Source organism: Pseudophryne corroboree, chromosome 1, assembly GCF_028390025.1.
Source record: "Pseudophryne corroboree isolate aPseCor3 chromosome 1, aPseCor3.hap2, whole genome shotgun sequence".
NCBI classification, from domain to species: domain Eukaryota; kingdom Metazoa; phylum Chordata; class Amphibia; order Anura; family Myobatrachidae; genus Pseudophryne; species Pseudophryne corroboree.
The window spans coordinates 1060237767-1060253022 of NC_086444.1; the positions used below are offsets into that span (position 1 = coordinate 1060237767).

The window sequence follows — 15256 nt, forward strand, 5'->3', positions numbered from 1 at the left end:
TTGCACTTTGTAAATAGTTATATTTTGTAAACTCGAAACATTTTTCATAAAAGAGTGTCTTGATCGGTACATGTCTTGGGTTTTGAAGTGTCTGTTTCTCGGAAATAGTTTTATATTAGCACTTTTTGTTCTCACAAAATGTGTGGCTGTGTATGGACATTTACTATGCAGCTGAGTGCAAAATATTATGCTGTTAACAGCCACTTCAGACTGAGAGAGGCTGCAGACTCCTTTAGTTGGTTTACAGCCAGGAGGTCTCTTGTGTATCAGAAAAAAAAAAACTCTGTTCCCACCGCAATTTAAATTTTATCTCAGATGTCTTCAGTTCTGATAAACTCCGGCTTCCAGTCCTTGGGGCATATGTAATAGGTCTGATGTTGCTAGAGGTGCGGGATGCTGGCCGCCCTCAGACATGTTTTTAAAGGGGCAAGGCAAAACCATGCCTGTAAATGATTGCCGCTTTAAAAAACCCTCAGTTTTGGGTTTAGTGTTCTCTATGTGCACTTGAATGAGTAAGTTAACTATTCAACCGATCATGATCATACACAAAATGGCAAAGGACCATGTAACATGACAGAACCGTTTATTATTAACAATTGTTCTTAACAATCAGGCAACATACCCCAAATGTTTTGGAAACTTGCAACACTACTTACACCTATTTACATACATATAAAAATACTTTGAATATTTGGTGTGGGGAAAAGCTGGGGGTTTCAAAGAAATTATTACTCTATATTCCATATTTACAGGAACAAAATAACACAAAATGAAAGAAGAAATATTAACACCTAGTCACACTGAAAGTAACAGTTGCAGTAAAAAATGTACAAAAATATAACATCTTAAACCATTAAAATAAAAGTGTCCGACCAAGTGCCCCCAAAGTACCTTAGTATTAATGGTTTGGTTAACACGCATATTGAAGTGATTTGTACAGGGCCATACAGTGGAAATTTCTATCTAACTCCCTGAACAGTTCTGTCGGCCAGGAGCGGGAAGGGCAAAGCGTTTCTTTTTTCCCAAGAAAACATTTCAACATATTAAAAGGTGCAAAAACGGCAGAGACAAATGCAGTGCAAATTTGGGGCGATGCCTTAGCGAACCTTTTTGTAGAAGAACCGCAAGCTTTCAAAGAAAGTGTTAACATTAATATAGGGTTAAGCTATTGACAGCTGTTGCTATAGGATACAACGGCCAATCTATCTTCTAATACTCCTTTTATCCTGGTCTAGGTAGAAGGTAATTGAGGATGATAGAAGCTGTAGTTCTACAGTAAGCCAATCGGGAGTTCTTGCTTCAAGCTAAGAATTATCTACATAAGGCATGACATCCCTCTGGTACAGAACGTGGAACTTACTTACCCAAATAATTTAACTGTAATAACTATAATATTTCTTGCATTTACCAATGTGATTAAGTGCATGAGAATGATCAATAAATATCGGCATGTATCAGACCATATAGGAGAACTGAATCAGTAGCAAGAGATTGGAGAAGTGTGTGTCAAGTCGTACAGCAGGAGAGCTACTCAGTAGCAGTGTTTTTTTTTTGCATTTTTGCAGCTGCAATTTATCGTTTGTGTGCTTTCTTATGCTACAGCTGAACATCGTTTGTTAACTTCCTTAAGTCCCTAGCAAAGCTCTCAGAACTGGAATGACAGTTGGAGTAAGCATGGATTTCAACCTTTATAGTCCTTGGCAGGTACCTGTCACCGTCCCTGATCTGTAAGCAGAGCTGGATTGTTTAGTAATATCAAGACTATCTTGTCTCTAGTAACATACAACAACAAATATTTTCTGATTGCAGACAGATGTCACAGATTGCTCAGGTATCACATTTCTTGGAGGGAACCTTGGGGTCAAGCTCGATGCCTGGATCACCGAGGGCAGTGATGGCTCTTTCCTGAAATTCAGCAGCTCAGTTCCTCACTTTCTCTATGTACAGTGGTAGCACTGGAACATTTGGTGTGTGAAGATGAGAAAATCCACAAGCAGCTTGAGGTGACATGATGGGCTACTCATTGCTCCCGGTGTGCTAGTAATGGCTGAGTAGACGAGGTGCTGCTCCCCACTGAGTTTATCCTCACTGTGTGGTCCACTGGCGCATGGTTCGGACATACTGGAGAGCTGTTTGAAAATGTCTGTTTTCAAGAAAACAATTGAAAGCAATTAGTTTTTGTAAAGCGGTTGTGCAACTTTAGTACAAGCTTAGCCTAACTATGGTTATACAGTGGCTGCTGAACTACAAATCCCAGAATGCCTTGTCAGGCTTATCTCTGGTCTAGTAATGCATGTTAAAGGGTAGATTTACTACAACTTCTCCCAAGGTAGGGAGGCCAAGGTAAAGTGGAGTTTTTGCCCATAAACGCAATCGGGTTCTAGCTCTCATGTATCCAGTACAGTGTGGAAATGGTAGCTGGAATCTAATTTGGGTTGCTATGGGCAGGATTTCCACTTTTTCATTTTAGTGGGGGGGGGGGGGGGGCAGGGGGGAATCAAACCTTCAAGTGAGTCAAAGTAGAGAAGTTACCCATAGCAACTAATCAGGATCTATTTGTTTTATCTAGTGCAATCTATAAAATCACCAAGAGATGTTTACTGGTTGTTATTGACAACTTCTCCACTTTATCTCTCTCAAAAGCTTGATACATCTCTCCCTAAGGCGTCTATTCATGAAACGGTGAAACAAGTGGAGAAATGAGCCTGTGGAGAAGTTGCCCATGGCAACCAATCAGCTGCTCCGTACAACTGTATAGTATGCAAATTATAAATGTTACTTCAATGCTGATTGGTTACCATGGGCAACATCTCCACTGGCTCACGCCACCCTTTTCACTGCTTCATGTATAGAAGTTGCCCATGGCAACCAATCAGCTGCTCCATACAACTGTATAGTATGCAAATGATAAATGTTACTTCAATGCTGATTGGTTACCATGGGCAACTTCTCCACTGGCTCACTCCACCCTTTTCACTGATTCATGTATGGACCCCTTAATGTCTTATTAAATCTGCCCGAAGTGTTTCTTACTTTAGTGCTGAAAGGACATGAGGTCCAGAATCTTCATATAGGAAGATCCATCTTATAGCACTGATAACTTATTATTGGGGAATACAATACAGCATGATGTCTGCAATGTGCTGCAAACAGCCTCTGGAACAATCAGGCGGCACTTTGTGTCCAGTAACACTAATTTTACCTAGCACCCCATGGAGGTACACAACAAAATTAGCAATGTCTGGCTATCGGGTTAAGCAAACATGACGTTTCATTGATTTCCTCCCTAAGAATGACAGAATGAATGCTTTCTGTACACTTAATTAGAACAGCGGCTGATTATCCCTAGGTCTTCCTGCTATAGTCTGTTATACAATAGCTGACCAGCGGCTCTTCCGTAAGTCATGCTACTATGGCATAAGTTGCAACAGGGTTAGTGGTTCAGAAGGGTATTGACCCAATCACGGGAGCATTTCTAACATTATAATATCAATGTTTCATTACTATATGGGCGTGTAGTATTATGTGTGTGTAAAGATAAATGACAGGGAGTTAATTGATAAAATAAGATTTTACTTACCGATAAATCTATTTCTCGTAGTCCGTAGTGGATGCTGGGGACTCCGTCAGGACCATGGGGAATAGCGGCTCCGCAGGAGACAGGGCACAAAAGCAAGCTTTTAGGATCACATGGTGTGTACTGGCTCCTCCCCCTATGACCCCCCTCCAAGCCTCAGTTAGGTACTGTGCCCGGACGAGCGTACACAATAAGGAAGGATCTTGAATCCCGGGTAAGACCCAAACCAGCCACACCAATCACACCGTACAACTTGTGATCTGAACCCAGTTAACAGTATGATAACAATGAAGTAGCCTCTAAAAAAGATGGCTCACAACAATAATAACCCGATTTTTGTAACAATAACTATGTACAAGTAATGCAGACAATCCGCACTTGGGATGGGCGCCCAGCATCCACTACGGACTACGAGAAATAGATTTATCGGTAAGTAAAATCTTATTTTCTCTAACGTCCTAGTGGATGCTGGGGACTCCGTCAGGACCATGGGGATTATACCAAAGCTCCCAAACGGGCGGGAGAGTGCGGGTGACTCTGCAGCACCGAATGAGAGAACTCCAGGTCCTCCTCAGCCAGGGTATCAAATTTGTAGAATTTTACAAACGTGTTCCCCCCTGACCACGTAGCTGCTCGGCAAAATTTTAAAGCCGAGACCCCCTCGGGCATCCGCCCAAGATGAGCCCACCTTCCTTGTGGAATGGGCATTGACAGATTTTGGCTGTGGCAGGCCTGCCACAGACTGTGCAAGCTGAATTGTACTACAAATCCAACGAGCAATAGTCTGCTTAGAAGCAGGAGCACCCATCTTTTGGGGTGCATACAATATAAACAGCAAGTCAGACTTTCTGACTCCAGCCGTCCTGGAAAAATATATATATATATATATATATATATATTTTTAGGGCCCCGACAACGTCTAGCAACTTGGAGTCCTCCAAGTCCCTAGTAGCCGCAGGCACCACAATATGTTGTTTCAGGCGAAACGCTGACACCACCTTAGGAAGAAACTGGGGACGAGTCCGCAGTTCTGCCCTGTCCGAATGGAAAAACAAATATGAGCTTTTTTTTTAAGACAAAGCCCCCAATTCTGACAATCGCCTGGCCGAGGCCAGGGCCACAACATGGTCCCTTTCCATGTGAGATATTTCAAATCCACAGATTTGATCGGTTCAAACCAATATGATTTGAGGAATCCCAACACTACGTTGAGATCCCACGGTGCCACTGGAGGCACACAAGGGGCTGTATATGCAATACTCCCTTGACAAACGTCTGGACTTCAGGAATTGAAGCCAATTTTTTTCTGGAAGAAAATCTACAGGGCCGAAACTTGAACCTTAATGGACCCCAATTTGAGGCTCATAGACACTCCTGTTTTCAGGAAGTGCAGAAATCGACCTAGTTGAAATTTTTTCGTGGGGCCTTCCTGGCCTCACCCACGCAACATATTTTCACCACATGTGGTGATAACGTTGTGCGGTCACCTCCTTCCTGGCTTTGACCAGGGTAGGTATGACCTCTTCCGGAATGCCTTTTCCCTTAGGATCCGGCGTTCAACCGCCATGACGTCAAACGCAGTCGCGGTAAGTCTTGGAACAGACAAGGTCCCCGCTGGAGCAGGTCCTTTCTTAGAGGCAGATGCCACGGTTCCTCTTGGAACAGACATGGTTCTTGCTGAAAGCAAATCCCATCTTAGCTCCCGAGGCCATTAGTCCTCTGTGAGCATCTCTTGAAGTTCCGGGTACCAAGTCCCTCTTGGCCAATCCGGAGCCACGAGTATAGTTCTTACTCCTCTACGTCTTATAATTCTCAATACCTTGGTTATGAGAAGCAGAAGAGGGAACACATACACCGACTGTTACACCCACGGTGTTACCAGGACGTCCACAGCTATCGCCTGAAGGTCTCGTGACCTGGCGCAATACCTGTCCCGTTTTTTGTTCGGGCGGGACGCCATCATTTCCACCTTTGGTCTTTCCCAACGGTTCACAATCATGCGGAAAACTTCCCGATGAAGTTCCCACTCTCCCGGGTGGAGGTCGTGCCTGCTGAGGAAGTCTGCTTCCCAGTCGTCCACTCCCGGAATGAACACTGCTGACAGTGCTATCACATGATTTTCCGTCTAGCGAAAAATCCTTGCAGTTTTGACCACTGCCCTCCTGCTTCTTATGCCGCCCTATCTGTTTACGTGGGCGACTGCCGTGATGTTATCCCACTGGATCAATACCGGCTGACCTTGAAGCAGAGGCCTTGCTAAGCTTATAGCATTACAAATTTGCTCTTAGCTCCAGTATATTTATGTGGAGAGAATTCTCCAGACTTGATCACACTCCCTGGAAATTTTTTCCCTGTGTGACTGCTCCCCAGCCTCTCAGGCTGGCCTCCGTGGTTACCAGCATCCAATCCTGAATGCCGAATCTGCGGCCCTCTAGAAGATGAGCACTCTGTAATCACCACAGGAGAGACACCCTTGTCCTTGGATATAGGGTTATCCGCTGATGCATCTGAAGATGCGATCCGGACCATTTGTCCAGCAGATCCCACTGAAGAGTTCTTGCGTGAAATCTGCCGAATGGAAGCGCTTCGTAATAAGCCACCATTTTTTACCAGGACTCTTGTGCAATGATGCACTGACACTTTTCCTGGTTTTAGGAGGATCCCGATTAGCTCGGATAACTCCCTGGCTTTCTCCTCTGGGAGAAACACCCTTTTCCTGGACTGTGTCCAGAATCATCCCTAGGACCAGCAGACGTGTCGTCGGAACAACTGCGGTTTTGGAATATTTAGAATCCACCCGTGCTGTCGTAGAACTACTTGAGATAGTGCTACTCCGACCTCCAACTGTTCTCTGGACCTTGTTCTTATCAGGAGGTCGTCCATTTTCTTTGAAGACGAATCCTCATTTCGGTCATTACCTTGGTAAAGACCCGGGGTGCCTTGGACACTCCAACGGCATCGTCTGAAACTGATAGTGACAGTTCTGTACCACGAACCTGAGGTACCCTTGGTGAGAAAAGCAAATTTTGGGACATGGAGGTAAGCATCCCTGATGTCCCGGGACACCATATAGTCCCCTTGTTCCCAGTTCGCTATCACTGCTCTGAGTGACTCCATCTGGATTTGAACCCTTGTAAGTGTTCAAATTTTTCAGATTTAGAATCGGTCTCACCTAGCCTTCTGGCTTCAGTACCACCCTATAGTGTGGAACAATACCCCTTTCCTTGTTGTAGGAGGGGTAATTTTATTATCACCTGCTGGGAATACAGCTTGTGAATTGTTTTCAATACTGCCTCCCTGTCGGAGGGGGACATTGGTACAGCAGACTACAGGAACCTGCGAGGGGGGAAACGCCTCGACATTCCAATCTGTGCCCCTTTGATACTACTTGTAGGATCCAGGGGTCCTGTACGGTCCCAGCGTCATGCTGAGAACTTAGTAGAAGCGGTGGAGGGCTTCTGTTACTGGGAATGGGCTGCCTGCTGCAGTCTTCTTCCCTTTCCTCTATCCCTGGGCAGATATCTTATAGGGACGAAAAGACTGAGGCTGAAAAGACGGTGTCTTTTTCTGCAGAGATGTGACTTAGGGTAAAAAACGGTGGATCTTCCAGCAGTTGCCGTGGCCACCAGGTCCCATGGACCGACCCCAAATAACTCCTCCCCTTTTATACGGCAATACATCTTTGTGCCGTTTGGAATCTGCATCCCCTGACCACTGTCGTGTCCATAAACATCTTTTTGCAGATATGGACATCGCATTTACTCTTGATGCCAGAGTGCAAATATCCCTCTGCGCATCTCGTATATATAGAAATGCATCCTTTAAATGCTCTATAGTCAATAAAATACTGTCCCTGTCAAGGGTATCAATATTTTTAGTCAGGGAATCCGACCAAGCCACCTCAGCTCTGCACATCCAGGCTGAGGCGATCGCTGGTCACAGTATAACACCAGCATGTGTGTGTATACTTTTTAGGATATTTTTCTGATAAGCATGTGAGCGCCTTATCCACCCTGAGGGGTGTTTCCCAATGCGCCTTAACTTCTGGCGGGAAAGGGTATACCGCCCATAATTTTCTATCGGGGGAAACCCACGCATCATCACACACTTCATTTAATTTATCTGATTCAGGAAAAACTACAGGTAGTTTTTTCACCTCACACATAATACCCATCTTTGTGGTACTTGGAGTATCAGAAATATGTAACACCTCCTTCATTGCCCTTAACGTGTGGCCCTAAAGGAAAATACGTTTGTTTCTTCACCGTCGACACTGAAATCAGTGTCCGTGTCTGGGTCTATGTCGACCGACTGAGGTAAATGGGCGTTTTTACAAGCCCCTGACGGTGTCTGAGACGCCTGGACCGGTACTAATTTGTTCGCCGGCCGTCTCATGTCGTCAACCCACTTGCAGCGTGTTGACATTATCACGTAATTCCATAAGTAAGCCATCCATTCCGGTGTCGACTCCCTAGAGAGTGACATCACCATTACAGGCAATTTGCTCCGCCTCCTCACCAACATTTTCCTCATACATGTCGACACACACGTACCGACATACAGCACACACATAGGGAATGCTCTGATAGAGGACAGGACCCACTAGCCCTTTGGGGAGACAGAGGGAGAGTTTGCCAGCACACACCAAAATGCTATAATTATACAGGGACAACCCTTATATAAGTGTTCCTCCCATATAGCATTTAATATATATGTATATCGCCAAATCAGTGCCCCCCCTCTCTGTTTTAACCCTGTTTCTGTAGTGCAGTGCAGGGGAGAGCCTGGGAGCCTTCCCCTCAGCCTTTCTGTGAGGGAAAATGGCGCTGTGTGCTGAGGAGAATAGGCCCCGCCCCCTTTTCGGCGGGCTTCTTCTCCGGAGATTGTGAAGTCTGGCAGGGGTTAAATACATCCATATAGCCTCAAGGGCTATATGTGATGTATTTTTCGCCATACAGGTATTCTACATTGCTGCCAGGGCGCCCCCCCCCGCGCCCTGCACCCTCCGTGATCGCTGTGGGAAGTGTGCTGACAGACAATGGCGCACAGCTGCAGTGCTGTGCGCTACCTGAGGAAGACTGAAAAGTCTTCTGCCGCCTGGTTCCGGACCTCTTCAATCTTCAGCATCTGCAAGGGGGTCGGCGGCGCGGCTCCGGGACGAACCCCAGGGCGAGACCTGTGTTCCGACTCCCTCTGAAGCTAATGGTGTCCAGTAGCCTAAGAATCCAATCCATCCTGCACGCAGGTGAGTTGAAATTCTCTCCCCTAAGTCCCTCGATGCAGTGAGCCTGTTGCCAGCAGGACTCACTGAAAATAAAGAACCTAAAAACTTTTTCTAAGCAACTCTTTAAGAGAGCCACCTAGATTGCACCCTTCTCGGACGGGCACAAAAACCTAACTGAGGCTTGGAGGGGGGTTATAGGGGGAGGAGCCAGTACACACCATGTGATCCTAAAAGCTTGCTTTTGTGCCCTGTCTCCTGCGGAGCCGCTATTCCCCATGGTCCTGACGGAGTCCCCAGCATCCACTAGGACGTTAGAGAAAAGTCAATTTTAAGAACTATAAAGATAAGGTTTAGCATGGTAGTCTTGATAACCAAATATACCATTTCAGGCATTTCTGCATCTCACAGGAAACTTCTGAGTCACTGACTTGCTAAAACCATTACAGAGTATAGGGATCTATTCATGAAGCAGTGAAAACAGTGGAGAAACAGATCAGTGGAGAAGTTGCCCATGGCAACCAATCAGCATCTCCCTTACATTTTATAGTATGTACTTGATAAAGGTTTCCTTCAAAGCTGATTGGTTGCTATGGGCAACTTCTCTACTGGTCCTTTTCGTCACTCTTTTCACTGCTTCATGAATAGACCCCTCAGTCCATTTAGGTGTAGGAAAAAATAGAACTTACATGTCCCTTGCTGTCCGACAGCTGCTGTTCCACCATCTGTACAATCTGTTTAAAGGTTGGTCGCTTCAGTGGATCGGAGTTCCAGCAACTCTTCATGATTTCATACCTGAATACAAAAAAAAAACAAGTGATGTTTTTAAGGAACACAGTGATTTAGAGACTGTTTGTATATCATACAGGGAGAATTTGAGCCACCAGAGTACGGTTCTCAAGATATTCTGGGGTACAGTATGTATCTTATTGGAATCTTGGGACAGATAATGAGACTCATAAATAGGCCTCTGTGACATAAATACATAAAATAGGGATTTGTGATATATAAACATCAAAGACCTCTTTAGACAGAAGCAGTTACTGCACTGGTTGTCAGTTACAGCCAAGAGAGATCTTAAAGTATATAAAAGATAGCAATTTAAATCCTTCTTTTTGATTCCAAGACATTAATCGAAAAGCAACCAGGACGCATGTGTTACTATTTTTAACTAATTAATGACCAGAAAGGTTTTTAAACTTTCTTGATCAGATCATTTTAAGATCAGTTTCACTGGGAATAACGTTTCTATTTTAAGTTTTCTCAAGCAATATTTTTCCCTGGCAGCCCATGGCTTTCATTTGCTACCACGCTGGTATATTATATAACCCAGCCCCAACGTCACAGTAGATTATTTTAGAATTGTAATGTAAGTTGATATGCTAGCTAGCAATAGATTCCTATTGTCAGTGATCTGTATGGTGTGCAGGATTGGGTCTCCTCTGCTTTGTCACGGTTGCCTTCAGCCTGTAGAAAGCCCCGGTGAAATTATAATGATGTCTTCAGACTCATTAAGATATAGGAGTTAAGTAGGGTACACACGGGGAGATATGTGCTGAGCGAGGGGGAGAGGCGGCATATGCTCACTTCACCCAGCGGTGAAGTGAGCGATCTGACTAGATTGTGCCTGCATACAGGCCAATCTAGAGAGAGTGATAGCGGTGCGCGAGGCCATGCATTGCTATCGCTATGGGGCGTACACAAGGAGCGATGTGTGCTTCATTTCTAAACAATCTAGTCAGATACCCCCATCCCCTCTTAAGTCCGGTTATAAGGTGCAGATATGGCTATACGTACTATCTCGCATTGTAAAGAGAAACCTGCCCAGTATCTGTGTATTACATACAAAAGCAGCCTTATTGTTCTCTGTCTTGTCTGGGTATATATGAGCACCCTTTAAGCTGGACTGGCTGCTATCTCTCGATCAGGCCCATACTATGGCAGGCTCTGATATACTGTATACAGGATAGTGAAGTATTACCTAACTTCCCCAATATTAAGTTTCTCTTAAAGTCTTTCCTATATATTTTTTAAATAGACTCTGCAATCTATCTAACCCCCTATTTAGCAACTCACAAGCAAACAGGTAAAGCGTTCTGTGGTTACTTACAGTTCAGCCGGGGCACATTCTGGGCTGAGCATGCGGTAACCATCCTTTATCATTCTGTAGAACTTGGAGTCCACCGGTATGCGAGGGTAGGGGCTGCTTCCTGTGCATTAATCAAACAGTAAAGTGTTACGACAGGACAGGAATTGCTGGAGAAGAAAACTATATAGCATGTGGAGTTTTGCACTGAAAATAATGAAATAGCTTCAGTAACCGATTATTTGCCTCATGTTTAACTCAACAACAAAGAATTCTAGGAAATCTGAAGATATTTACAAAGCTAAATAATACAGGGGGAGATTTATCAATGCTTGGAGAGTGATAAAGTGGAGAAAGATAAAGCAGTAATAAATCAGCTTCTGTCATATTACAGGCTGTGTTTGCAAAATAACCAATTAGTTGGTACTTTGGGATCTATTTACTAAGCCCTGGATGGAGATAAAGTGGATGGAGATAAAGTACCAGCCAATCAGCTCTTAACTGCCATGTCACAGGCTGTGTTTAAAAACTGACAGTTAGGAGCTGATTGGCTGGTACTCTATCTCTGTCCACTTTATCTCCATCCAAGACTTAGTAAATAGACCCCATCTCTCTTCAAGCTTTCATAAATCTCAACCAAGGTGTCCTAGTATGTATTACTTGTGTTGCAAAAGCAGTAAGTAAAGTTCTGGGTAACACTGTGTACCTAGTGTATATATTCAGTTTATGTACAAGTATAGATATTTATTTTATTTTAATGCCCTCATGGTAAACATAGAATAATTAGGTAAATAATGAATAGTTTTGCAACTTCTTGGTTTTCATGTTTTTTTCCCCCCCAACATCCAAACACAACATACCCAGGGAAAAGATTTCCCAAAGTAGGATCCCATAAGACCAGACATCGCTTTCAAATGTGTACACGCAATGAAATATACTTTCAGGTGCCATCCACTTCACCGGGAGCCGAGCCTATTGGAAAACAATATTTAAAGTTCTAATTAAAAAAGGCACTAAGTCAATAACTTTGGGAACTGCATATTTTCACTAAATATTGTATAGATCTGCATGTAACATTATAGAGGAGGAAGAGCCGTGTTTTGAAACTGTTACTTGGATCACTTGCTAAACCACATTTGCATATAGTGTCATTAGCAATAAAGCTAATGGAAACAGATAAATGTATAAATAGTTGTATAAAGTTACACAAAAGGAGCATGTTTAAGTAAAACAAATACTCTGACCTAAAAAAACATTTATACTAATCTTTTATTCAAATCTTTTGCTAATACACTGCCCCAGATACAGGAAAGGTCAGACCACATCAGCATGTGCTCCTTATAGTTGTTTCCCAGCAAGATTGTTGTAAAAACGCATTTGTTTGTTTCTTACTTCTTTTCTAGAACGGTTGTATGTAGTCTGAATAATTTCAGCTCAGGCTTTGCTTACATTACTTGACACATGAAATCAATTTTAATAAATAAACATGCGCATGTCTCGCTAGTAAAATTAGCAGTTTGATCTGTTACTTCTCAGTTTAACACGGGCTGAATTTCAAGACATTTTTTTTATATCTCTTGTGGCTGTACCATGTCCTGCATCTAAGATGTGATCTATTTTCTAAAGTCAACACAGGTAAAATTTACTTTTCTTTTTCCATGTTCCAGATTTAAAGAAAAGGCTGGTTTCGGGTTTTATTTACAGTTTCTTATATAGCGCAGCATATTCCGTTGCGCTTTACAATTGGAAACAACAATGATAAGACAAACTGGGTAATAACAGACAGTCATAGAGATATGAACTATACATCAAATTCTGTAACCGACGTGCGTTCAAATCTAAGGGTGGCCCACAGGCTATACACTAAAGCAGTAGCTGTAACATATGCCTTTGAAAAAGCTGCAGGCTATACGCAGCGAAACGCGTTAGGTGTTGTCAGATTATCAGGACGCTTTACTGAATTCGAAACCGAACCAGCCCCGGATTACCCCCCTTTGAATTACAAGAGATCCAGAGACTTTTCGGCCTATTACCATACTGCATGAGGGACCTATTCACCAAAAGGACATTGCTACACCATCATTCCTCTAACGGTAAATTGCATGCATCTCTAAATGGATTAACTCTGCAAAGAGACTCTTGTTGCACTGGACTATTAATTTTACAGGGGCACTATTGGAACGGACTCCATCAATTTAGTTTTATTTCAGTCCTGACCGGATATCTATGGTAATATCCAATTTTTAACCACTGTATATGAATTCATACCATTTTTTACTCTTTGTTGTATGTATGCATTACTATGTTTTTTATTAAATTGTCTTGATATTTTATATTATGGTTATGTACTGATATATGAACGCAGCCTCCACCCCTATTCCATTTCTGTAATTCTGTGGGAGTGACTTCCCCATTTTTTTGGCTGCAGCTTAGCGAGGCATCTCCTACTTCAGCGCCCTCAATACCTGTGTACAGGTTTCTCTTGCTGTAACATTACTGCCTCATAACACTGAGGTCTTGGGTTTGATTCCTATAATGGCCCTAACTGTGTGGAGTTTGTATATTCTCCCATTGTTTGCGTGGGTTTTCTCCAGGTGTTTTGGTTTCCTCCCACGTCTCACTGGGGCAGGGACTGATGTGAATGGCCAAATATTCTATAGTCAGATGTGATTTATAAATGTCTATGTTGATTTACCAAAAGTAATTTAAATCAAATTAAGTGATGAGTCATGTTTCAGAAAAGACAAGTTTATATTTCAGTACTTTCTGATTACAAATTTAAAGTGACAAGCTGAAAGTAATTCTGGTAATTAAAGGGTTCGTGACAAGAAAGATGCCATTTTGGTTCTTTAGTGTACTCATAACGTGACCACAATTGAGTTGGCCATTTTCTGAGTCAAATCAATAGTCGATGGACGTGGCCTAGCTTTGCTTCCCATGCCTAGTGATGTTTCCGTAGATTGTAAGTTGGCGAGCAGGGCCTTCCTACCTCTATGACTGTTTGTTATTACCCAGTTTTGTTATATCATTGTTATTTCCAATTGTAAAGCACAACGGAATTTGCTGCGCTATACAAGAAACTGTTAATAAATAAATACTAGGATTTCATTACTACTGGTTTGTTTCCATAAAATGGCTGCGTTCACTGTACATGACATTACTACTTTCTGTCAATGTATTTAGTGGAAATGTTTCCAAAAAAGAATACAGGAACAATGCATTCCAACGTGTAATTTAACAAAGCTTCATGATTATCTATGTATTTATCACTGAGTGAAATAACAGAAGAAAAAATAATCTCTTGGAAATATAGGTTGCCCTATATTCCTATCCAACAGTTCCAGCTGTATTACCTTTTCCACCATTTGTTAATCGGTTTAAAAAGGTCAAAACATTTATTTTTTTTGTAAAATGTACATTATGTACAATACTTCCATTATGGGCAATAAAAATGTGTCTAAAAGGTCTACTAAAGTGTCATTTTTACATGAAGATTTACATTATATCACCAAATCATTATGTACTCTCCAAGAGAGAGCGTCCTGATGTGATTTGCTATCTTCTCAATGTTTTCTAAGTGAATTTGAGAACACTGAGTAACTCTAACTGAATTACACCTGATTTGACTTACATTTCCTTTAACCACATAATTTGAGTCATTTTTGATGTCTCTAGCCAGGCCGAAGTCGCAGATTTTTGTTATTCGACCGTGAGTGAGGAGGATATTTCTTGCTGCGAGGTCTCGGTGAATGCACTGTAAAAGAAAGAATTAAAGTAAATTAGGTAAGAATAGGAGATGAAAAACAACTCACACAGCAAGCAAAGAACCCTTGAGAATATATTTTATGTACATTAGAACTGAATTTTATGTGGAGATAAGTAAAAAAATAAAATGTAATTCTATGTTCTACTTTAATAATTCCATTTACTGATTTACTGAAAATGGAATTAGCCCGGGGACTTATTTATATACCCGCAGTCCCAGTATACACCATAAGATAATAGAAAAAAAAAATGTTCTCGCTTTTAAATAAAAGTAAAAATGTTACAATTTGAACAATCAAGTAGACAACCATAGACTCTTTGGTACCTATTCATTAAGCACTGCTGTTCGGCTGTGCTCATTTTGTATTCAACTTACTGCGAGCAGCAGTGGTGGACACACAAAAACACATGAGCAATTAAACATTGCTCCAGTGCGGAGACAGCTGATCTGAAGATCAGCTGTCCCTGTGATCCCTATCACTGGTACTTCTGTAGCAGTGAAACAGCACTGCCATGTACTAAGGTTCACGCATGTGCACAAAGCTCTCGATGGCCAGTAGAGGGAGATGAACAGAGGTGGAAGGATGTGAAATGATCTCTTTTCACA

At 42.5% G+C, this 15256-nt stretch overlaps 1 protein-coding gene across 1 annotated transcript in view; it reads right to left on the bottom strand.

The window, feature by feature from the left end:
* Nucleotides 1-566: 566 nt before the first annotated feature.
* Nucleotides 567-15256, bottom strand: part of KIT (KIT proto-oncogene, receptor tyrosine kinase) — a 113845-nt gene continuing 99155 nt past the window's right edge. The window contains exons 17-21 of the mRNA XM_063920918.1: nucleotides 14516-14638; nucleotides 11745-11856; nucleotides 10909-11008; nucleotides 9488-9593; nucleotides 567-2143 (exon numbers count right to left, since the gene is read on the bottom strand). Of these exons, the coding sequence (XP_063776988.1) occupies nucleotides 2021-2143; nucleotides 9488-9593; nucleotides 10909-11008; nucleotides 11745-11856; nucleotides 14516-14638 (564 nt within the window). The 3' untranslated portion in view covers nucleotides 567-2020. The remainder of the gene's footprint in view (nucleotides 2144-9487; nucleotides 9594-10908; nucleotides 11009-11744; nucleotides 11857-14515; nucleotides 14639-15256) is intronic.